This window comes from Leopardus geoffroyi, chromosome C2 (genome assembly GCF_018350155.1).
Source record: "Leopardus geoffroyi isolate Oge1 chromosome C2, O.geoffroyi_Oge1_pat1.0, whole genome shotgun sequence".
Lineage (NCBI taxonomy): Eukaryota > Metazoa > Chordata > Mammalia > Carnivora > Felidae > Leopardus > Leopardus geoffroyi.
The window spans coordinates 47,663,386-47,686,617 of record NC_059333.1 but is presented as its reverse complement, the minus strand read 5'-3'; the positions used below and the strand labels follow the sequence as shown (position 1 = coordinate 47,686,617).

The 23,232-nt window shown below is 39.4% G+C and overlaps 1 protein-coding gene across 3 annotated transcripts in view; it reads right to left on the bottom strand.

Annotated features, from left to right (window-relative positions):
* Nucleotides 1-1,134: 1,134 nt before the first annotated feature.
* The window catches only part of COL8A1 (collagen type VIII alpha 1 chain), a 154,018-nt gene continuing 131,920 nt past the window's right edge, over nucleotides 1,135-23,232 (bottom strand). For all 3 annotated transcript variants that reach the window (XM_045501766.1, XM_045501764.1, XM_045501765.1), the window contains 2 exons: nucleotides 8,551-8,881; nucleotides 1,135-5,781 (listed from right to left, as the gene is read on the bottom strand). In XM_045501766.1, the coding sequence (XP_045357722.1) occupies nucleotides 3,875-5,781; nucleotides 8,551-8,878 (2,235 nt within the window). In that variant the 5' untranslated portion in view covers nucleotides 8,879-8,881 and the 3' untranslated portion in view covers nucleotides 1,135-3,874. The remainder of the gene's footprint in view (nucleotides 5,782-8,550; nucleotides 8,882-23,232) is intronic.

Sequence of the window (23,232 nt, the reverse complement as noted above, 5' to 3'; positions counted from 1 at the left end):
GTGCAGAGTAGGCCTACTTTGTGTTTTGTTTTAAGGCAAGGGGATGCTACAGACCCATTGTGATGATGGATTCGCCTTGCTTGTCCAGCATTCTGAATTCCAACTATTTATTCCTCCCTGCCTGTGTCACCTGTATCCGCCCTTCTGTTTACCTTTGTGACCAACAGTGTGTGCATACAAGATGATTGGTTCATGTTATGGAAGAGCTGTGGAATGAAATAGAACTAATTGGGCTGATTCGGAATGGAAACTGTGGTCTTGAGCTTCCAGACTTATGGTTTAAGCAAGTGAGTTAATCAGCCCTTAGATGGGTGATACACACTTGTTTATGGAATGGTTTAAATGATCTCTTCATAATATCATAGATGTAAGTTACACTCATTCTGAGCTTGATAAATCATCACAGCAGAATTCTTTCATCAGTGATACTTAAGACGCTTAGATTCTTGAAACAGGTCTGCTTCTGCTCTGTAGCTCTACTCACCACTATCTCCCCTCAAAATATTCGGCTCTAGTGTGGCCGGCTAAAATAGAATAGAGTATTTGAGGATTGGTTTCTTGTGGGGAAGAGAGGTTTGTGGCAGTTTTTTTTTTTTTCCTTTTATGATGGAGGTGATAGATGCAGCAGCTCATTCATTGTCCCCTAATATCTGTTCTCCCTTCTTCCATGTTAAGAGAATCCCTGATTTTCAGCTGGGCATGTGGTTACCCTGAATAAATATTCAATTTCCCACAATCTCTTGGCAGCTTTGGGCAATGTGACTAAATTCAGAGCAATAGGATGTGGGAGGGAGTAATGTAAGCAATTAGGGAGCATGCTCTCCTGTTCCTGATGTTTTCACCTTTCCATTGCCTGGAATGTGGCTGTGATGGTTACCTGTCCTGGACCTTGGGGATGAGGGCAACAACTTTAGGGTGGAAAAGCAGAAAGATAGAAAGAATCTGGGGCCCTGACTGGAGCTACTACATGAGCACTGGACTGCTGATGCTCAGACCTGTTGTGTCAAAGAGAAATAATTGTCTTGTTTAAGCTATGATTTAGGTCTCTGTTTCAGCAGCTCATTAGTACATAGGGAGATAAAAAAAATTATGAGGTTCAGTGTCAGCTGAGTGATATGAACAAGATGAGAAACATACTTTTAAAGATATTTAATAAGTCTTTTTTTCAAATCAGTACAAAAATTTAAATACAAAATTGATTTGCTATTGACAAGTCTCAAATCTATCATGGAAACTCAAAAAAGTTACCAGTCTATTCACCTTTCATGGTGTTCTGCAAAATATTTGAGAACAGTCACCCACTACAGACATTCTTTTCCTCTGTGGGATGTCATACTGCATTAAAACTCTGTGTTTAAATAACAATGCCAATTTTGTTCATTTCACATGGAAAAGTTCTGGTTGAATTTGAATTAAATAGGGATTATAGCTCTATCCCTAGATTTTCGAACATGTGGTTGTTTCATCTGCTTTTACACTAATGTGTTAACAGGATGTGCAACACTTAAAAGGGAAACACAAACACACAGATAATTATTTAAAACTCTTTTTTAAATTAAATGGAGTAATTCATTTAGTTCTGAGATTAGCACCATTGTAGAATACACAGTATTTGGCATAAATTTTGCTCCTCCCCTATCTAAAAGTTAGAAGCATATGCCTGATGATATACACACTCACACACATTTCATATATATATATTATATATATGTATATATAATATATATATATGCAATTGAGTAACAACCAATAAATAAGTTGGAAGGTATTTTAAAATGTGAAATTTGGTTTTACCTAAAGAGGTACTTTCTTACTTGGTGGAAAGAAAAAGCCCATACATGTACAGATAAATACGGATTTACAGATCAGCTGATTTGACTTGCTTCCAAGCCATTTCAATGCATCTGTTTAGCTGAAGGAGCCAAGTGGGTCCTTATTGCCTCCATAGTCATCAGTCCAAAACCAGCATCCTCAAGACCAACCTGAAGGGTATTTGGCCATAGAAACGCTGTCTGCTTTGAAAATGAAAGTTGGGTTGGATATCTTTTGATGGGAAAAGTTTGTCATATAATTAGCAATGAATAAGAAACCCTCTGGTAATGAACTCATTTCTCTTTTTAAGAAATTGAGAAGAAATGGTGCTCGTTTACCATATAAGGGAAAAGACACCTATTAGGTTGGGGAGGATTTTCTTGATGGTTAAAATGATTCAGATTTGACATAGACACATTTCCATGTGTGTTTATACCGTATTTATTTGTGTATTTTTCCATCTGTACCTTTCCCCTCAACTTCTCACTTTTAATTTTGAGGAAGAGATACAAGAGTCCACCACTATAACCCCACATTATATCCCCAATTCCTTATAGTGTCAGCGGCAGACTCATAGCTGACTGAAATATTTTGTCTGCGTTTTGAGACCAGATTTGAATGCCCGAAGCAGTTAATATGTACCTAAGTGAAAACCTGGAAAGACACTTATTTTTCTCTTTAAACTTGTATTGACCCTTGACTTGTGCTGAGTATGAGGTGAAAAAGAAGCATGGGCTCTTATTTGCTGTTTGACATTTCAGATAGCTGTTCCACAGGTTGCTTCTAAAGAAACAGTTCTTTTCCTACAACTTTCCTTTTCCTCCTAGTATCTACACTAGAAAATACTACATCCATTTTTTTTAGTTTAAAACTTGAGAAATAATTTTTCAAAAAAATTATTTTCCTATGGAATTCTGAAACTTCTTTTCCTCCCCAAGTAAAAAATGACTTGGGTTTTGGAAATTGATTTTGGAACCTCAGACATACCAATTTGCATGTATACAACACTGGGAAATTTCTTCAAAATTCAACAGCTACTGAGAAACACTTAAAGCTCCTTCATGGGTGAAACCTCATTGTAGTCATTTGTATGGGTAGGCAAGGAAGGGGGATTTTTATAGGCATGTAAGCAATTGAAAACTGATGATAATGAACATTCCACAAAACTGGAAAGTTATTATTTTTTTCTTATGACTTCCACGTGCTTATGTTGGTTGGATCATAGTGGAAATTACATGGAGGGAAGAAAAAAGAAAAAAAAATTACAGAAAATGAAACAAAAAGAACCCTTGAGAAAGAAGTGAATTAACTACTGCCCCTGTCTCCCAGCTGGTTGTTTAGCTTCTTTCGTGGCACTGTCTCGTGTCCCTCAAACGTCTCATCCAGTGCAAGGCACAGAGGAGGCACTGAGTAAATTACACGGTGGTCGATTGGTTCACTTGTTCTTTTAGAGAGACAAGATAGACAATTCTGAGTAGGACTCATGCTGAGAAAAGATACAGCCTCTGACAGGAGGGAAATATCCCTTGGACTAAAACCCTACTGGTCCCCCCTGATTCCCTCCCGCTGGGGCTGTAACACAGCAGAACCCCTCACCCACATTCCATGGCAAAATATCTGCACAAATACAGAGGAAATTATGCAAGTAAATACGGTATGTAATTGTTATCAATGACATTTCTTTAAGCCATATTGATAAATCTTTAAACAGTATGAGCAAATGACTTTCATTAGCTATGATCTTTCATACTGAAATATTCTGAATGATCTGAATAAGCAGGTTATGGAAGCATATAACAATACAACAGCTAATATGATTCCAGTGGGTACAACACAAGTGTCAGTACTTGATACATAAATCTATCCCATCATTTTCAATTATAGGCTGCTGTGCAGAGCATTAAACATGCATCTTAGTTTTTATTTGTACACGATGGTTCAATTTTCACTGAAATATAACTTTCCAACTATATAAATGTTTTGAAGCAATTACATTTTTCATTTGGATTTTTTCGGTGCATCATTTTCTTTTCTTCTATTAAATCTCTCTTTCTTTTCTTTTTTACATGGGATACAATAAATATCCTGAAAAGGAGGAATGGACGTACTGCCCAGCATACAGTCCTGCGGCCTGTTCTGAGGGCATCTGGAGGAACACTCGGTCTCCGGGCCTGAGCAGCAGCACCGCACTTCCAGATGCCTGGTCCAGAAAGCCCTTTTTGTACTCATCATACGTGTACATCATGGGCTCATTGTTCTTGAACAGAGCAACCCACACGTTGCCCCCCTTGCAGTGAACATGGTATGCAAAGTAGTAGACCCCAGGGACCTCGCAGGTGAAGATGCCCGTCTGTGGGTTGTAGTTCTGTCTGCCATTATAGAGCAGTTTGTCAAACTTCACCGGGGCCCCCACAGGTGGGAAGGGTGCAGTCAGCTCAGCTGTAAAGGCAGGCATCTCGTAGGCTGGCCCTCCATTCTTGCCTTTCTTAGCCCCATAGGCATGGGGGGGTTTCACTCCATCAATTCCTAGCCCCATGTCTGGCAGATACTCTCCATGGGGTGGTGGTGTAGGGGGCATCACAGCTGGGGGACCTGGGGGTCCTGGAGGGCCTGGGGGCCCTGGAAGGCCCGGCTGCCCTTGAGGACCAAGGGCACCAGGCTTCCCTGGGGGGCCATGAAGTCCTGCTACTCCAGGCTTCCCTACTCCAGGGAACCCAGGGGGCCCTGGGATGCCCGGTTCCCCTTTGGGGCCTGGCATTCCAGGTGGTCCAATGGGCCCACTGGGGCCCGCAATCCCTGGGATGCCTGGAGGACCCTGTAAACCCTGATCCCCTGGGATTCCTGGCTCTCCCTTTGGTCCAAGCAGCCCGGGAGCACCAGGGAGCCCCGGTAAACCTTTGAGCCCAGCTTCCCCCTTGGGCCCTATGGGACCTGGCAAACCCCTCATGCCAGGGGGCCCTACTTCACCAAGAAAACCTGGCTTTCCTGGGAAGCCTTGAAGCCCTGGCTCACCCTTGGGACCTGGTGGCCCCTGTGGCCCTACAACCCCACCTTCTCCTTTGGGTCCGGGAAAACCAATAGCACCTGGAGGGCCCATAGGACCTGGGATTCCAGGCAGGCCTGGCTCTCCTGGGGGACCCCCCATTCCTGGGGCTCCTACTGGTCCTTTCTCCCCTCTTGGTCCCAGAGCCCCAGGCAGACCCCCTATGCCCTTGTCACCTTTGGGTCCTGGGAAGCCAGGTTTCCCAATCCCTGGAATGCCTGGGGGTCCTGGCAGCCCTGGCAGTCCTTGTTCCCCTTTCCCGCCTGGAAATCCTGGCTGGCCAGGGATCCCATCCTGGCCTGGTTTCCCAACTCCAGGCATCCCAGGAGGCCCTTGAACTCCTGGGACTCCAATAGGGCCTTGTGGACCAGGTTCTCCCGGAGGACCTGGCTTTCCCAGGGGGCCCTGGGGCCCAGGGAAGCCTGTAACTCCTGGTTTGCCGACTCCTGGAAGTCCAACAGGGCCAGGAGGGCCGTGCATCCCTGGAGGACCCTTCAGGCCTGGCAGACCTGGCATCCCGAAGCCCTTCTCTCCTTTAGGACCCTGAAGGCCTGGAGGTCCTGGTGGTCCTTTGGGTCCTCGCTCACCCTTTGCACCTGGTTGCCCTGGTAACCCTGGCCCACCTGGTTTTCCAATGCCAGGAAGTCCATGGGGCCCTGGAGGTCCTTGTGGTCCTGGGATCCCCATCGGCCCGATCTCCCCTTTGGGTCCAATTTCACCTTTTGCTCCGGGCATTCCCATGGCTCCTGGCTTTCCTGGCATTCCGGGCATACCTGGTTTTCCAATTCCTGGATATCCCTGTGGCCCTGGCTTTCCTTTGGTTCCAGGTATCCCATGACCTGGTAAGCCAGGGGGCCCAGGTGGTCCTCTTGGGCCAGGCTCTCCACGCGGACCTTGCTCCCCTCGTAAACTTGCTAATGGTATTTCTATTGGGGGAGAGGGAATAGGAGTGGGGGCAAGGAGGGAAAAAAAAGAGAAAGAAAAATTAATATTTATTATTCCTTACTTAAGGAAGTCATGACGATCATTATTTAATTTTGACACCTTAGCCTTACTTACTGAAAGGAGAGACTAGGAATAATGTGCTCATCTTCCGGGACTGTGTTATCCGGTACTTAAAGGACAATCAGGCTGATAACTGTTTTGTCATGTTTGAAATACTGTTGAGAACTGATATCTGTAGCTGCTTTTATCAGCATTGGTTATATAAAAAAGCTAAAAAGTAATGAGGAAACATTTTTCCAAGTACAAAACTCCAAAGTTTTGAGATGGTGTGTTTGCTATGAAGATTTTGGAAAATTCAAAGAAGGATGAAGAAAAATCAAAGTTGCCTGTAAGCCCACTACTCAAGAGATAATCGCTTGACATTTATATGTATTTTCATCTCATGTATTCTAGGTGTGTGTATGTGTTAAATAGTGTTGGCGTTTTTATTTTTTTTATTATTTATTCTACCTAATGTATTTTTCCATGTCCTTGATTTTTTAATACATTTTATATATTAAATATATATTAATATATTTATATTTATATACTTATTTATATATAATTATATATATTTATATGTATTTAATATATATTTAAATATATATTTTATGCTAAATAATATTTCCTATTAAATAATATTTTTGGCTAAATAATATTTTAATGTATCTTATATATTAAATACATATTTTGTGGCTAAATAATATTTCCTCTTGTGCTGAAAAGCAGTAGATGTGTTTAATGAAAGTAATTATCTTGTGGATTCAGGGAAGAATAGAAGCATTTTATCTTGTATGTGGTTTAATAACATCTTCCACGTCTGTCTCTAAGCCAAATACATTTGCTTAATTCCTTTAATGTGCTATAGGATTTCCTGAGCCTCAAATATGAATTCTTTAATAAATTATTCCTCATTTGCAAATTAAGTTTCAAACAGAAGTAAGGTACTTTAGGCTGACAAGCAATGTGGAGAAGGAATTGAGCTGGGATTAGGGGCAAGAAGCTCTTCTTGGACTTGAAATGAGATCTGGACTGGGCCATTTAAGCCTTCACTGTCTCTGCTTGCCTCTCTGCAGCAAGGATAATATAGCCACACTACAACATTAGATAATAGATAATGAAAGATGTTATGCTTTCTCAGATTGTTATCAAAATACAAAGCACATGTTTGTTAGGATGATTATGCTGTGCCTTTCACGGCAATACAACTCTGGATCTTCTATGCTACTGAAATGAAACACAAAGAAATGAAATTTATGGCCTCAAAGTTTTATTTTAACAAATAGTCATATCTTAATCCTGACCATTATATTTTTCACTGAGCTACTGTCAGGGAACAAAATAGAACCATAGAACTTATATTCCTAGCAAATTCCCCAATTGCAATCTGGTACCCATCAGAATAAGAACAGGAAGTGCCACAAGCCAGGCAGGCCACTCAAGAAAGGAAGGAAAACAATCCTGATAATCTCTTAAGTGGGCTATCAGCTCCTAAAGAGAAGAAAATTGGGAATGCTTCTTTTACGCTAAGTAGATATTCTAGTGCTATTAAGACATATTATTTCTAAGCAGTGTGTAGCTACTATATCAAGAACTTCTGGGACAGGGTCATGTCTTACTCATCAGGAATCCTTGATGTCTAGCACAGTACCTGAACATACTCTTCTTATCTAGAGTTTCTTGAATGACCAACTGTAGCAAGTCAGAAGTTTCTATGTTGTTTTAGTATTTACTTAGCATTTTACTTACCTTATGCCACTGATTTTTCTCAACAAATCTTAACTTTACAGATGAAGAAAAGTAGTTTCAGAGAGGTGTTTTTTTTTTTTTTTTCATTGAGGTATAGTTGACGTACAATATTATATTATTTTCAGGTCTCTCATTTCTGGCCTCTAGGCCTCTTAGCACCAAATCCAGTCGTACCCCAGAAGTAGAGCTTCCTGCTTTTGCAGGGACCAGTAGGAATGGCCTCCACTTTCTCAAAGGGAATTGCTATGCCGATGCAGTTCCTTTCCTATAAATGCTAGGTTTCCTCAGAATCCAGATAAAACAACTGAAGTTTTAAGAAAGTGTCTCTCACAGTGCTAAGCATGTTGTAGGTGCTGAATAACTAATGAATATGGCTGGAAAGCAATGGGAAAAATGTTCATCTGTCATGCAGTCCTTACCTTTTATAGTCTCCTTTTATCAGTTTATTAACAGGTGTAGTAGCTTAATTCAAGCACTCTTAAAAACAGTGACATTTATCCAGCTCCTAGATCACAAAATGCTTTCAAATATATATATATTTTAACACAGTAGGTCCTTACAACATTGGTGTCCCAATTCAGAAGACTGACTTATCACCTTTTTTTCCCCCATTGCTTTAATCCCCCCAGCATCAGGCCCAGAGTCTGACACAAAAATAGATGCTCATGAAATAGTTGCCAAATGTTTGAACAGATAATGAGTAAGAGAATAAATTATTTGTTATTAAATATGTTTTGTGCCATTTAATGCTATTAAAATAAAGCACAACAGAAAACTAATTTTGTCTGTATTTTTAGGTCTTGAACTTTTTGAGGATAGAGTTTAGAACACAGTGAACACTTAATGAATATCAGTAATACGTTCAAGAATAAAAATTTATAAAATGTAGCTTTTCCCCTGATCTCATAGTTGAGGATTTTGGAAAGCTGCCATTTCATAACAGCACAGGAATGTGATGTTACCTTTGCCTTTCTTAGGTGCTGCTTCCTTGCCCATTCTTGGCACTGGCTGAATTTCCTTCATATATTGGGGTAGATGTGGATATTCTTTGCCATACTGCATGTGGGGCAGCTCCTTGCCCATGGTAAGGCCATCTTTGCCCAAAGGCATGTGAGGTACTTGCTGGCCCAGAGGCTGGTATTGTGGAATTTGTGGTGGGATCTGAGGAGGAATTTGTGGTGGCAGCGGCTTGATCCCATAGTAAGCACCAGCCTGAATGAGCCTGATGGAGCCCAGGGAAATGGTAAGCAGCACTCCCAGCAGCTGCAGAGGGCCAGGTGGCACAGCCATCACCTGTGGAAGGAAGGAATGCACCAACATGGTGAAAGCCTTACAGGCCAATAGACACGTCTATTTAGAGAAAGAAGGAGGAGAAGAAGGAAACAGTCTTTATCAGCAGAACGTCACCAGTGGAAGATAAATGAAAAGGAAGAAGATGGTGCCTTTTCAGGAGAAAACAAGCAAAAAACAGAAAAGAGTAGGAACTGTCAAATGAAGGCAACTGGTGGGATTATAAACTATGGGAAATATCAATTCTGCCTTCTTCCATGGTATTGGAACCCTTGATTTTTAGCTGGAACGAAACAGCCCAGAATAGAGACATTTCAGCCAAGTGTGGCCATGTGACAAATGGATGTGGTTGTAATGGGTACAAGTTCCAAGAAGGACCCTGAAAGAGAGTGGCCCTGTTCCTCTTCCTCCTTCCTGCTGGCTGAAATGTGGATACATTTGCCTGGAAGCAGAGCAGACATCTGGGACCAGAAGCGAAATCCATGCACTGAGCATGGTGGAGCAACAAGCAAGAACAGACCTCAGCCTTGGCTGAACAAGAAGGTCCCATATTAATCCTTAAATTTAGAATTTGTTTACACAAGGAAGAGCTAAAGGTTTATCCTCTTTAAATCATTATTCTTTTGAGTATCACATTTGCACTAAATCCTAATGGATTGAGTAGGTTGTCCAAAAGGAGGCAAACTTGGTGGCCAGTCAGGCTTTGTTAGTATGTGCCAAAATTCCATTCTAAGTGGAAATGGTAAGTAATTGATAGGCTTTATGCCAGGGACTGAGATTTTTCATCTGCCCTTTAGCTGCTTTGGTGTGGTCACAAATAAATGTAAAAGTTGAAGAGCAAGCAGACAACAACAGTGCAAACCACAGAAGTCTTCTGAATTGGAAAGAAGGTACAATATGACAGTCCCAAAATGCCATTGTAATATTTAAATACCGTAAAGTCATTAGTTTAGAATCTGCTCATTTGGACCGGGAGTCCATTGAAGTTTATCTTGTACTATTATGAAGGAAAGGAGTTTACAAAGCAAATTCATTGCATAAAATAGGGTTGTGTAACTACTCACATGAATAAACTGTACAAGCCCTTAAACTGTACAAGCCCTTTAATAGTACCCTTTGCAATTTGACATTTAACAGAATAAATGCAAATGGGGCTTATAGGTTTATAAAAACCAACTCAAAAAGACCTCTGGAAATGCCCAGGGCTGAAGACCCGGAAGCCCAGGGAACTGCAGTGCTCACAAAAGCCCACTAGAGGACAACTGTGGTACACACTGAAGTCTGTTCTCCCTGGTACTGACAGGATATAATAAGGTGCTCCCCACACGTTATTAAAGGACTTGAAAATCTGAATCCTAAGTGGAGTGTCATCATTATGCTGGAGAAAGAAGTGGTAAGTTTCTCACAATTTTTAATGTCAGAATATTCTGAAGAACTTTGAATAAACTATCTCTAAATAATTTAATTTCCAATCTCCTGTGAGTTTGTTTTCTTTGCTTCTGCCTTAATTCTGGATCACAGTTTTCCACTTAGAAAATATGTGTTGACTTTGCGACATCCTATTCAAGAGGGATGCCAAGAGTGTGAACAGGCTACAGGAGAATTGGTTAATAAAAAGCACCTAAGAAAATATTTAATGGAATCTCTATCACAAAATTCACTGCTTTATAATTTTTCTAAATATACTAACCATATTTTCCCCAAAACATCTGTCAGTAAAATGATTTTTAAAACTTTCTCCATTTCATAAATCAGAATAGTCTCAAGAACTATTTGATTCAAGTGTATTCTAAATAGTACATGTGCTGGTAAATGGGAGAAGATAGAATGCTGTTATTTTCTGTCTTTCTAAGAAGGATTATTATAAACCATTTGGAAAGAGCCACAAAATTGGTATTGATTTATACTCAGTAGTCCATTTTATTTATTTTTTTGAAAAGTTTATTTTGAGAGAGAGAGAGCGCGCATGAACAGGGGAGTGGCAGAGAGGGAGAGAGAATCTCAGCTCAGAGCCTGATGTGGGATCAAACACACTGTGAGATCATTACCTGAGCCAAAATCAGGAGTTGGGACACTTAACTGAGCCACCCACGTGCCCCTATGGTCCATTTTTATCTTAGATGGGAAAAGAACATCTGTTGTAAGTACTCAATGATAATTTATTGACTACTCATCAAACACAATGCTAGACCCAGCTAGGGATTATAAAGATAAATATAATATGGTCAATGGGCCCTGCCCCCACAGAGCTTATACATTTTTTAGTAGGGATTGACAGCAGAAAAAAGTGAATTTCCCATCCTCTTCTGTTCTCCAGTATCTTTAATCCTTTCCCTTTGAAGCAACAACTTTTCCCATTTTCCTCATATGTTTCCAGAGGTATTCTAAGAATATGCACATATAATACATATTCCTTTAAGACACAAATTACAACGTACTATACAAACCACCATTCCTTACTTTGTTCACTCAGAAGACCAGAGCTTAAGACCTTATTTCTCATTTTAGTTTTGTGTATCTGAACAGATCTCTTCAAGTTCTTTATTTGTTAAAAATAAGACTCAATTGTTCTCTAGAGTCCTTAACATTCAGGGTTTAAGGCAGTCACCAGAGAGCCGGAAGTATTAATCTATACCAGAAATACATGGTAATACTTGGTAATGTATGAGCTGGGACTGAATTCTATCTTTGGGGATGAATGAATTTAATTACTAAACCCTAAACTTGTGGTGATGTCTTTAATAATAAGCTAGCATACTTGGCCCTTCACCCTTCCATCAATTCAGTGAATGTGTTGGATTATACTTAATAATTTTTAAACCAGGACAATCTAACGAAACATTGGAAAACTGGAAGGAAGCAAAATGCCTGGAAGAAGACCAGTTGAATACCAAAGGCCCAGTGGGATCCTACTTTACTACAATTATTTCCTCTTGTAGTCTTGGCCTTTCTCTCCTGAAAACCACCTCCTTAGGTCTGCCATCTGCCATTTCTCTGGCTCTTTTTTTAAATAAACTTTGTTCAGTTTTAACTTGAATATTTATGTAGGGGCCCTGGTTAGAATTTACCGCTTGACTTACCCTTACTGATTTCCCTCTTGTCCCTGAGGATAGTTTTGGTGGTCAAAGTGGTGTCGTGGTTCTCCCCAAATCACTCAAAAGAACATCAGATTTGTGTAACACTATACAAACACCTGGTGGGAGGAAGGAGCCTTGGAATTTCTACTGGGAAAAAAATGGTGGTAATGGATTTTCTTGCCCCCCCCCCTTTTCTTACCCCCCCCACCGAGGACACAAGATACAATAATGTTGTGAATTCTAGTTGATGTTTTCTTAGATTTATACTTGATAACTGGTACATGTGTGTTCGTGTGTGTGCACGTGTGCACGAGTATACGTGAACATCAATGTATATAATGTGTGCAGACAGTGGATCTTTGCCAGTCAGACCAACTTAGTGATGGGTTTCATGCCCTGTAGAAGACCAAGTTGAGTTGTAGCTATACCATTCCCCATGTCTATGACTTTGGGTAAGTGCCTTATCTTCACTAGGTCTCAGTTTCCTTACCTATAAAACAGCAACTATAAAAAATAAATTATAATCTTGGCCTCTCCCACAGAGCTGTTTGAGGGCACAAATGATAGTAGGAATTTTTTTGTAAGCTGAAAAGCACCATTCAAATTTAAGTTATTATTAATGGAGTGTGACCAAAAAGACAAATCAAAACCAACTGAAATGTCAAAGAGTTTCAAAGAAAGATACTAGCCAAAATAAATGTGAGGTTAACTGCAGTAATGATAAACCTAACATGAATAAAACAATAATGGCCATTAAAATATACTTGTTAAAAAAGGGCAAAAAAAAAAAAAAAAAAAAAAAGGAAAGAACAGCTGAACCAAGGCAGTTATTCATTCTGGTGTCAGAGTTGCCAATCCTAATCATTTTGTATAGCTCTAAATGGTTCCCTATATTTGGGAAGGGCTGCAGAGAATTTCAGTTTCCTCATGTGACCTGTGATGTATATAACAGAATAATGTGATATATATTATTTTAAATGCTCCTCAGCATTTTCTCTTTGTATTTATCCCCGTGAGATTTTGGCTTGCTGTGCAAAAGAATGTTTAAGTATTTAAACCTTCAGTCCTTGCCCTAAATCCAACTTTCCCTTTCACATGAGGCTAACACAACACACGCAAGTGTGTGTGTGTGTGTGGGTGGGTGGGTGGTGGTGGTGGTGGTGGTGGTGGTGGTGGTCAAGCCTCTTTCATCTGCTCCTGGGTAGTCCCTCCCACAGGAGCTATAGTTTCTCAAGGCCTCAGATATATCACCCCTGAAGCAAGGGGAAGTCAGGCAGAATCCTACTCCTGTGATATTTACCAGAATCATCTTCTTGGCTTTCCCATGCCTCTCAAAGAAGGTTCTCTTCTGATTACATTTCTCAGAGAAATTCATTCATTAGGTATAGTTATTTAAGGAGTGCCTACTAAATATTACAAACTGGGTACTGGTGAGTGAATCAAATGAGGTTCTAGATCTTATTGAACCACTTTCTAGTGTGGGAGGCAGGCAATAATAAACAAGTTAAAAATAAATTTTATAATTTCAGATTTGAGTACCATGAAGAAAACCAAGCAGGGTGAAGAGCTTGAGAATGCCTTGGGGTGGAAGACACTGTTCTGGAAAGAGTGGTGGGTAAAACATCTCTGGGGAAATAAATTTTGGATAGAGATGTGAAAGTTGAAAGGCTTACTTGTCTCTCTTAAGACACAACACACACACACACACACACACACACACACACACACACACAAAGTCTTTCTTATCACACTGGTTGTTATAGGTGCCTTTCACTAATGTAAACCATTGTTTCAGAACTTTACTCCTCATCTGTGTCTATCTTCATTTTCACATCTTCATTGTATTCTTTTTATTCTAAGGGTTTCTTCTTTTTGATCCTCCACATTTTAACCCTACTGTATTAGTTTGCTAGGGCTGCCATAACCAAGTATCTTAGACCAAGTGGTTTAACCAACAGAAACTTATTTTCTCCCAATCATGAAGACCAGAAGTTAGAGATTGAGATGTTGGCACAGTGGGTTTCTTCTGAGACCTCTCTCCTTGGCTTGTAGAGGCCATCCTTTCTCTATGTCTTCACATGGCTTTCCTCTGTGTGTTTGTGTCCTTTATAAGGATGCTAGTCATGTTAGATAAGGGCCTATCATACTGACCTCATTTTAACTTGATTTCCTCTTTAAAAAACCCTTTCCAAATACAGTCACATTTGGAGGTACTAGGGATTAGGACTTCAACACAGGAATTTTGGTGGATACAACTCAGCTCATATCACCTAGACAATTCCTCTAGACCAACTCAATTCCTACTTCTGCAGTCTTCCCTACCTTTTCAGCCATCATTATCTTCCTCTTCCTATTGAAAGTTTAACACAAAGTTAAATGCAGCTCATCAACCTTATGTTTTTTCCTATTGCTTTTTGTTTTTTTGTTTTTTGTTTTTTGTTTGGTCCATTATACTTCAACATGATTGTAAGCTGAGGACAAGGCAATTATGTGATATTCTTTCCATTTTCTCAATATCTATTTCTAGATAGATCTTCACAGTCAAAACTCTTAGTGCTGATGGGGCTTTAGAAAATATCTATTTCAGCCTCACTCTGCATTTAGAATCCTACCTACACCCATTGAAATATGAAAGCCTTCATATTTCCTATTTGAATATTAATCATGATGGAAACATTCATAAAGCAACCTATTATCTTGTTGTACAACTATTGTTATTTTTATTACCTGGTAGGAGCAGCTAGTAGGAGAGACCACCTTTTTTGATTCATATGGCAGGGTACATGTAGCTTACTTTTAGCGGGAGGTGGGAAGTGGACATTAAAAATATATCACAAAATTGGATAAGGCAAAAGATAGATGGTTACATGATCTTTTACTGTGATGCAAATAAAACTACCTTAGGATCATCTAACTAGGGATATGTAACTTTATTGCATAATTGATTAGTTTTACAGATATAACAAGTCAACTATGTTGAAAAGGATATGGTTTTATTGCTCTTTGCTATGTTAACCAGTTTTGTATGTAACTCAGGATTTTTTTCTATCAGCTCATTATAATAAAAACCCCAAGGTTTATTTTTTTTTTATTTTTTAAATGTTTTTTTTTTATTTGAGAGAGAGAGAGAGAGAGAGAGCGCGCATGTGTGGGGAAGGGTCAGAGAGAGAAGGAGACACAGAATCTGAAGCAGGCTCCAGGCTCCGAGCTGTCAGCACAGAGCCCAATGCGGGGCCTGAACCCACAGACCGTGAGATCATGACCTGAGCCAAAGTCAGTCACTTAACCAAATGAGCCACCCAGGCATCCCTAAAGCCCCAAGTTTTTAATATTTTGTTTCAAACCAACTTTGTCACCATGTTAAATAAAACTTTGGCATGTTCACTTATGAATGAGGATTGTGGTTTTAGCATTTTGAGAATTATGCTTTGATGGGGACACAAAAAAAATAGCCAAGTACATAAATATAGGCAGTTTTGGAAAACATGGAGAAAAACCAAGCAGGAGAGGGTAGGTAAGGAGATAGATGGTTATCATTTGTGGAGATGATGTTCTCTGAAACTCCTTTTACTAAAAAAAAAATGAGCCTTCTGTGCTTGGATGGACTGGCACCTAGGGTTTAAAGGAAAAGAGAAGCAACTCTAAATCATAGAGGATAGAGAAATTCTGGGGGATTCTGGAGGAGATTAAGTGTGAGCAGAGTTGATTGCTGCATGGAGGAGAGTCCCAGAAAAGGAGACCTCCAGTGGAGGAACACTCAAGAAAAGAAAAAAACTCATTTCAGATGGGCTTTTTAAGTTTATTATAGAATGTATTATAAATCCCCTTTTTCATCTCCTCAGAGAGGAAGAAATCCTAATCCTTCCGAAGAAAACCTAATTCTTCTGTCAGAACTGATTTTGAGGGAGTTAGATGGAAGAATGGTTCAATGCTCCAGGGTGGCAAGGGGCAAAATTGGTGACTGTATATGAGAAAACCAGAACTAGAGGATGGCTGGGGAAGGAGAGGCAATGAACATAAAAGTTATAATAATATTAGCTATGTTTTTGAGCACTTACTTTATGCCACCACCATGAACATACTTCAAATACATTATATCATTAATCTTGTATCTACTTACTAAGTTTTACTTAATGTTAAACTCAAATGATATCTCCCCATCCTATATTTATAAAATTGATTATTTTACTGAAATTCAAGACTGTTAGGTTCCAACTTAAAATCTTTAAATTATTCTTTGATTACTTTTAGGAGCTGACCTCCAATACATTAGCTAACAAATCTTTCTACTTTGTTTTACAAGGCAGAGATCTAACTATACTGTCACTTTTCTCCATCTTGTCCTCCAAATACCAAGGCTGCCTTTTTAGCTGAAAGAAAAGAAATTCTCTGTTATTTAGGATGAGATCTTGGACAGGACCCCTTACTTTCTGCTTTTTGGACTAGGGACACAAGCTGGGAGGCATTCATGAAGTCAGATAGCCACTGGCAAGGTGAATATGCTGAGACGAAGCCCAAAGAAAAAAACCTATCAGATGTTGGTCAATCACTTCAGTGAAGGCAGTGGGCAAGATCATCATAAGCACTCATTAGTTTTAATCAATCTGCTTATTTACATCTACCAAGACTGATATAAGTACAAAGCAGCTTGAAAATGATATGCTTCACAGATGAATCTGCTATAACCAAGAGCAGCAAACAACCTCACTAATAGCTATCAGCAGAGCATGACCTCACGGGTCCTACAGAACTTGAGATCTCAATTAGGTTGTGTCCCCAGGTCTAGAAATGGGCCACCCACATAACCCCTCTGAAGCAAATGACCAACCCCCACATTCCACAAGTTCTCCAAAAGAGGAGATTTCACAATATTCTCCAGTAACCAACTGCAGGATTTCACAGACCTACATTTCTTAATATCTAATCTGGATCTTTCCTGCTGAACTTTAAACTCATTTCCCCTTTTCCATTCTCAAAGGAGGTGGGAAACATCTGGAGAATATTTTTCTTAAAATGATAGTTCACATACTTGAGGTCTACAATTAGCTCCTTTTGTCTCTCTAAATAGAAGCATGTCAGCTGTGAAATAGTTTATCAAATACTTGAGAGGACCCCCCCCCCCAAAAAAATACTTGATAGGACCCTTAAAAGAGAAAGTTCTAAAGTGGAATCCTGTTTTTGCTTTGTTTTGATTTCTCCCCATAACATGAACACATCATTGTTCTCAGAGCATAGAGCACCTAAATTCTAGTTCTGACCTAAGCAGGTCTCCTATCCTGCCAAGGCAACAGTTTTCTCATTGGCAGAATGAGGACATTGACTAGGTGACTCAAAGGTCCCCTCCAGTTCTAAAATTCTATGGTAGCTGTGAACATGAATAACATACCCACACTTCATAGATACATCATTTCATGAATGTACATGTTCAAGCCTTTTGGATGTCATCAAGTTAAATTAATCTCACATCTTCCTTCTTATGGCTGGAGATGGAACAGGAAGAGTTTGAATAGCTCCTCCCTCCCCCTAAGTATTCCTCTGATGAAATAAGCTGCACCTGACCAGAAACAAAAGGAAGAACCTAAATAATAAAACAAAGTTTAGGGACAAAAAAAATTGCCATTTATAATTTTTAAAATCATATTGAAAGATTAAATAAAAATTGAAGCGTACTTAGAGAAATCTTTAAGAAGTGGCTACAAATGATTAAAAGAAAACTTCTCATAATATGTAAGCTCAAAAATTCCCTCAGAGTCATTTAGCAAGTATTGATGTATACTTCCTTGCAGGGAAATGACAAATGAATACAGAGTATGGCTCTCAGGAAGGAGAAGTGGGTAGTGAATAGGTGTGACATAGTCATGTTTTTTAGAAAGAATAATGTTCATTTTGTAAGAAAAATTAAAGATCCAAAATTTAAAGGCAGTTCTATAGTAAAGTATGCTTTGATGTGAGCATCCCAAGAGTAAGGTCCTCCCAGTTCTATGGATCTGGTGACGTGTAGCAAGGTCAATTATTTCCTGGTGTGTCCAGAGAAGGACTGGAAAGTCCTCTGGAGAGCATCTTTCTCCTTCTCTTCACTAATACAATTTATGTAAGTTACACAATGTGAACTAAAGCTGTTTTTAGACCTTTGCAAGGGAGAATGTGTGGAGAAGTTTCATTTAATGTAATCCAATGAACTGGTTGTTGTAAAATCACTTATTTAGAGCAAATAGCCATAATCTGTTCAGTAAAATATAAATTTCATGGAACATTTGCTTACTGTAAACACTTTTATCTCACCCTGAACTCTTATTCAGACCAATGGGATTACAAGTGAATTTCAACCAACAGAATTCAGCAGTATCCTTGTCACACAGACAGTTAAAACTCACTAGTTGTGTTTGAAGTAGTCCTTTGTAAGTAACAAATGAATAAAGTGATAAAATTATACTCATTCCCAAAATATCTAAGGTCACAGAGAATAAAAAGTTTAAACCAAACTAGGTAAAAAGACAAGAGCACGTAACCATGTTCCCTGAATGGCCTTCATCTAGGTCCTGAAGTTTAAGAAGTCAGGGTTCTAGGGCAACCTCTAGATGTGGAAGGGAGAGACAGAGAGGAGAAGATAGCTTGCTTATGGACTCCAACTTTCTAAGGAAGTCTGTCATATTAGAAGCTCTTGCCTTTTCTCCTTTTCTGCAATTCTGACCTTTTAGATGCTTCATTATCGGTCAGCATCTTACTCAAGAAAGATTGAGAGATCAGGTGAAACTCAAATGAGTTAGTGGTTGTTCTTACAATTAAAAGTTCTGGGGAAAGTTTTGAAAATTGAGAAGATTGAAATATAAAGAACACGGTGCTCAGTTCCTAGCCAGCATGGGTTTTTCCTGGAAGCAGGAGAGAGAGCCCTTAACCACTATAGATGTTTCTCCCAATGCTTTCCTAGGATGGTGGCAAGCAAGGACTGAAAAGCATGAGAAGATCTTTTTTTTTTCTGCCCCACTCTGATTGGCACTTAGTACTTCTCTATCAGTATATCCAGAAGATGAAGTGAACTTCCCGTGTTAGCATTTTCTTTTTATTAGCAGGCTATTACAGCAATAGATTGTTCATTTTGGTATTTTTATAAGAAACTGTGAAACAAACAAAATTCCTTGGACCAAGGAACACATCCAAGCCTTTCCCATATTTCATTAATACTAAAATATTTATTAATTAAATTACTGTATGGTGCATATATGTCTTTGCGGGTTTAAAGATGACAGGTACAGGGCATGAGGCCCCAAATTGTTGACCTTTTTTTCACTTTTGGTCTGGTTATTTTTGGGGTTCAATTGTCGAAGTTTTATTTAACTAAAATTACTCTGAGCCACATAACCTTGAATGACTTAATATTAAAAGTCAAGCCCTAGAATTTCTATCCCACATGGTCAAAACATTAAATCAAATCAACAGCACTTGGAAATAAAAATAATTAATCAGTTTCTTCCAAAATTGCCCCTCCAGCCCCCACTCCAAGCTAATCTCTAGTCAAAACAGTAACCCTACTGGAGTTGTGCTTTTTAGCCCTGGAAATTTCCAAATTATAAAAGAACTAAAAAAAAAATCTCGACAATTTCTTGGTCAGTAAATGTGAATTTGTTCTTTCTCTGTTACACATTTCAAGAGTAGCAGAGATAATTCCACAAGACTGTTCCCAAAAGTGAATTTAAATTAAAAAAAATTTTTAGTTCTCAAGCTGGGGCTCAGCCTAAAACACCAGGTTGTGATAAATTGTCAGCCACAGAGAGGCCGTCTCTGAAATCCACCACTTTTCTACCACAGCTCCATCTCAGTAATTAGCCCACGTGGTAACATCCTGCCCTTTGAACACAGGCAAAGCCCTGAAAGCAACCAAACCACAGCTATCTTGGTATTGAAAGTTCCATTTTTTCTAAGGGTGGAATTTATTTTGAAGGACAGAGAGATGGATGTGCTGTCTGGGAGGAAAAATCATAAGGTTTTCACAGTTAATTCACTAAACATTTTTCAGAGAAAATGGCAGTGGAGAGAGGAAAGGACAAAGAATTATGTAATCAACGCCAGTTCCTGAAGATACATCTGGTAAGGAGGCTTAGAGTGGGTAAGAGACTTTTCTTTTTATGACCAAAATTCACTACAAGGCACAAGAATTCACAGAAACATGGAAATTCACTGATAAACATGTTTCACAAATGTTCTTTTGAGGGCCTAGAGCGTGATTAGGAAACTGAATGGGAGATGAGAGGCTTGGGGTGTAGTCACTTCTCCAACACGATACCCTTGTGTGTGGCCTCCTCTTCAGGGCCTCCTCTTCCTAAACTATAAAATGAGGAAGATGAATCAGAAGGAGTGGGGGAAGCCCAAGTACCTGGAGAAGCAGGGAGATAGGGGAGTGAGGGAGTTGGCTGGGCAGAGTTCATGGTGAACTAGGGAGCACTGCTCCATCCAGCTTTTGAACTACTCATTGTGTACCTAGTTTGGGCAGGTCTTCAAATTTTTCAGGAGAAGCCACACATTGGGAAAAAACCTCTTTGTTTAAAAATTTGTGCCCAATTCTTTATTTTCTTTTTTTTTATTTTTGAATTTATTTTTAATTTAATTTAATTTAATTTAATTTAATTGTATTGTATTGTATTGTATTGTATTGTATTGTATTGTATTGTATTTTAGAGAGAGAGCATACAGAAGAGAGGGAGAGGGGCAGAGGGAGAGAGAAAATCTCAAGCAGGCTCCACTCAGCTTGGAGCCTGACATGGGACTTGATCCCAGGAACCATCAGATCATGACCTGAGCTGAAATCAAGAATCAAGAGTCAGGCACTCAACTGACTGAGCCACCCAGGCACCCCTCAATTCTTTTTTTTCTTTTAAACACTGACTGGTAGGGGAAAAAATAATCACTGTGGGCAGGATCCAGACTTTAGGCTGCTGGGTACTTTTATATGGGATGGTCTCGATATCTCTCTTGCTCTAAAAGGCTGTATGGGGGTGTCCCATGCTTTTATTTGCTTAAATTTCTAAGTCCTGGCATTGTTTCTCTACTCAATATTTGTTGCTTAGTTTAATTACTAAATTCAACAATCTTTTTTTAAAAATATTTTTTTTAATGTTTCTTTATGTATTCGGGGAGACAGAGAAGGAGAGAGAGAGAATTCCAAGCAGGGCTTGATCCAACAACCATAAAATCATGACCTGAGCTGAAATCAAGAGTCAGACGCTTAACCAACTATGCCAGCCAGGCACCCTAAATTCAACATATATTGAAATTGTAAGCTACTGTGTCAGAAGCTGGAAATATATAAACATAAGTGAAAGTAAAACAAGGATCTATCCTCAAGAAGTTTCTACTCTATCGTTGAAAATTAAATCTTGATCTAGTATAAGTGTCCCACTAAAGACAAAACAGACCTTAACCTAGATGGGGTGGTTGGATGGGTAGTGTTGGTCAGACACAGGATCCTTGAGGGACACTTGTCTAGAGCTAAGGGTTGAAGAATAAATAGGAATTGTCCAGCAGAGGAAGGAGACAAGTGGAGGCCATTTTGTGCCCCTTCCTCAAAATTATCTAAAAACACACATTGGCTACTGAAACAGTTAAAGAGCAGCTGTCAGGGGAAATGCTTGAGTAGCAACTCTGAGCTAATCTGTCTGAATTAAATCCCGATTCTATTACTTCCTAGCACTGTGATGTTAGGGAAATTTACTTAAATACGCTGTGCGTCTATTTCCTCACACTAAATTGGGGAGGTTGATAACATTACCTGTTTCCTGAGGTTGTTAAGGACATTAAGGGAAGGACTAACATAAAATGCTTAGGAGAGTGCCTAGGTCTATAAGCACTTTGTATGTGTTAGATATTACTTAATGGAGAAGGAGGAGGAAAAGTAGTAATAGCAGAGGGCGTCATGAGCACATATCCCACAACACTGCTTTACTGCTGTCCCGTTTTTGAAGAATTTGAAAGGTGGTGATTTTTGTCCTCATTCTTCTCCAGACTTATTATGAAAATCAGTTGAGATTCTGAAGACACTTAAAGTAAAGACAGTTCCTCATAAGTGGGTAACAAGTATTGTGTCTGCGTTCCCACCTGTTAGTACAGCCTGCCCACCCCCATATGAGAGCACTAGTTCAAATGTCGGATGCCATCCCACTTCCCTTCTTTCTGTGAACTGACTACTGAGCAGCTCAAAAGGCTTTAGCTTTGAAATTCAGAGAGCCTAAGACATTTCTTGCAGGTTGGCCTTGTGGAAGTGGCTTCAGGACCAAGCTATATTTTATTGCTGAAGGAAGTAAAATTTGCAAGTGTAATTGTTATGGACTTTTAGGTCAGAAAATTGGCAGCTTACGATCATTTTTCTATTTTTTTTAATGTTTATTTATTTTTGAGAGAGAGAGAGAGATAGAGCATGAGCAGGAGAGGGGCAGACACAGAATCCAAAGCAGGCTCCAGGCTCTGAGCTGTCAGCACAGAGCCCCAAACGGGGCTCGAACTCACAAGCCGTGAGATCATGACCTGAGCTGAAGTCAGACGCTTAACCAACTAAGCCACCCAGGCACCCTTTATGATCACTTTTTTAGAAGCTTTTCCATGGTATTTTTGGAGACTCAAATGATGATAATAACAATACTGCTATAGTTAACACTTATTTAGTGTTTACCATATTCCAAGACTTGTGTCTGAAAGATTTGAGCACCCAGCCCCTCACCGGAGACCCAGTTAGCCACAGACCTTAGCTTAATTCAAAACTACATTGAGTTTTGTATCTAAAAGACTACAGATTCAGTTTAACATACACTTCATTTGTTGTTAGTGTAAAGGTAACCTCAAACCAAAATACCAAATAAATCCTAAACCATGTTTAGCAGCAAGAACTTACTGAAATAGAAAATATTAATTTCCCAGATAATGCAGCAAATCTCTAATGTATTTTATTTTGAACAATGAATTTTGGTCATAAATTCTGGGAGCTGGTTATGAGGAAGAAAGCTCCATATAAAAGCTCTCTCAAGGGTCCGGAGAACTCCAATCAGACTTATCTCTGCAAATTCTTTCTGCACCCAGTTCATAACTGTGTACAAAGTAGGCTTTATAAATGCTTGTCAAATGAATATATGAATGGTACCATATTTCCATCCTGTCCCTCCCCTCTTTTCTTTTTAAAAAAAATTTTTTTTGATGGTTTTATTTATTTTTGAGACAGAGAGAGACAGAGCATGAACGGGGGAGGGGCAGAGAGAGAGGGAGACACAGAATCGGAAACAGGCTCCAGGCTCT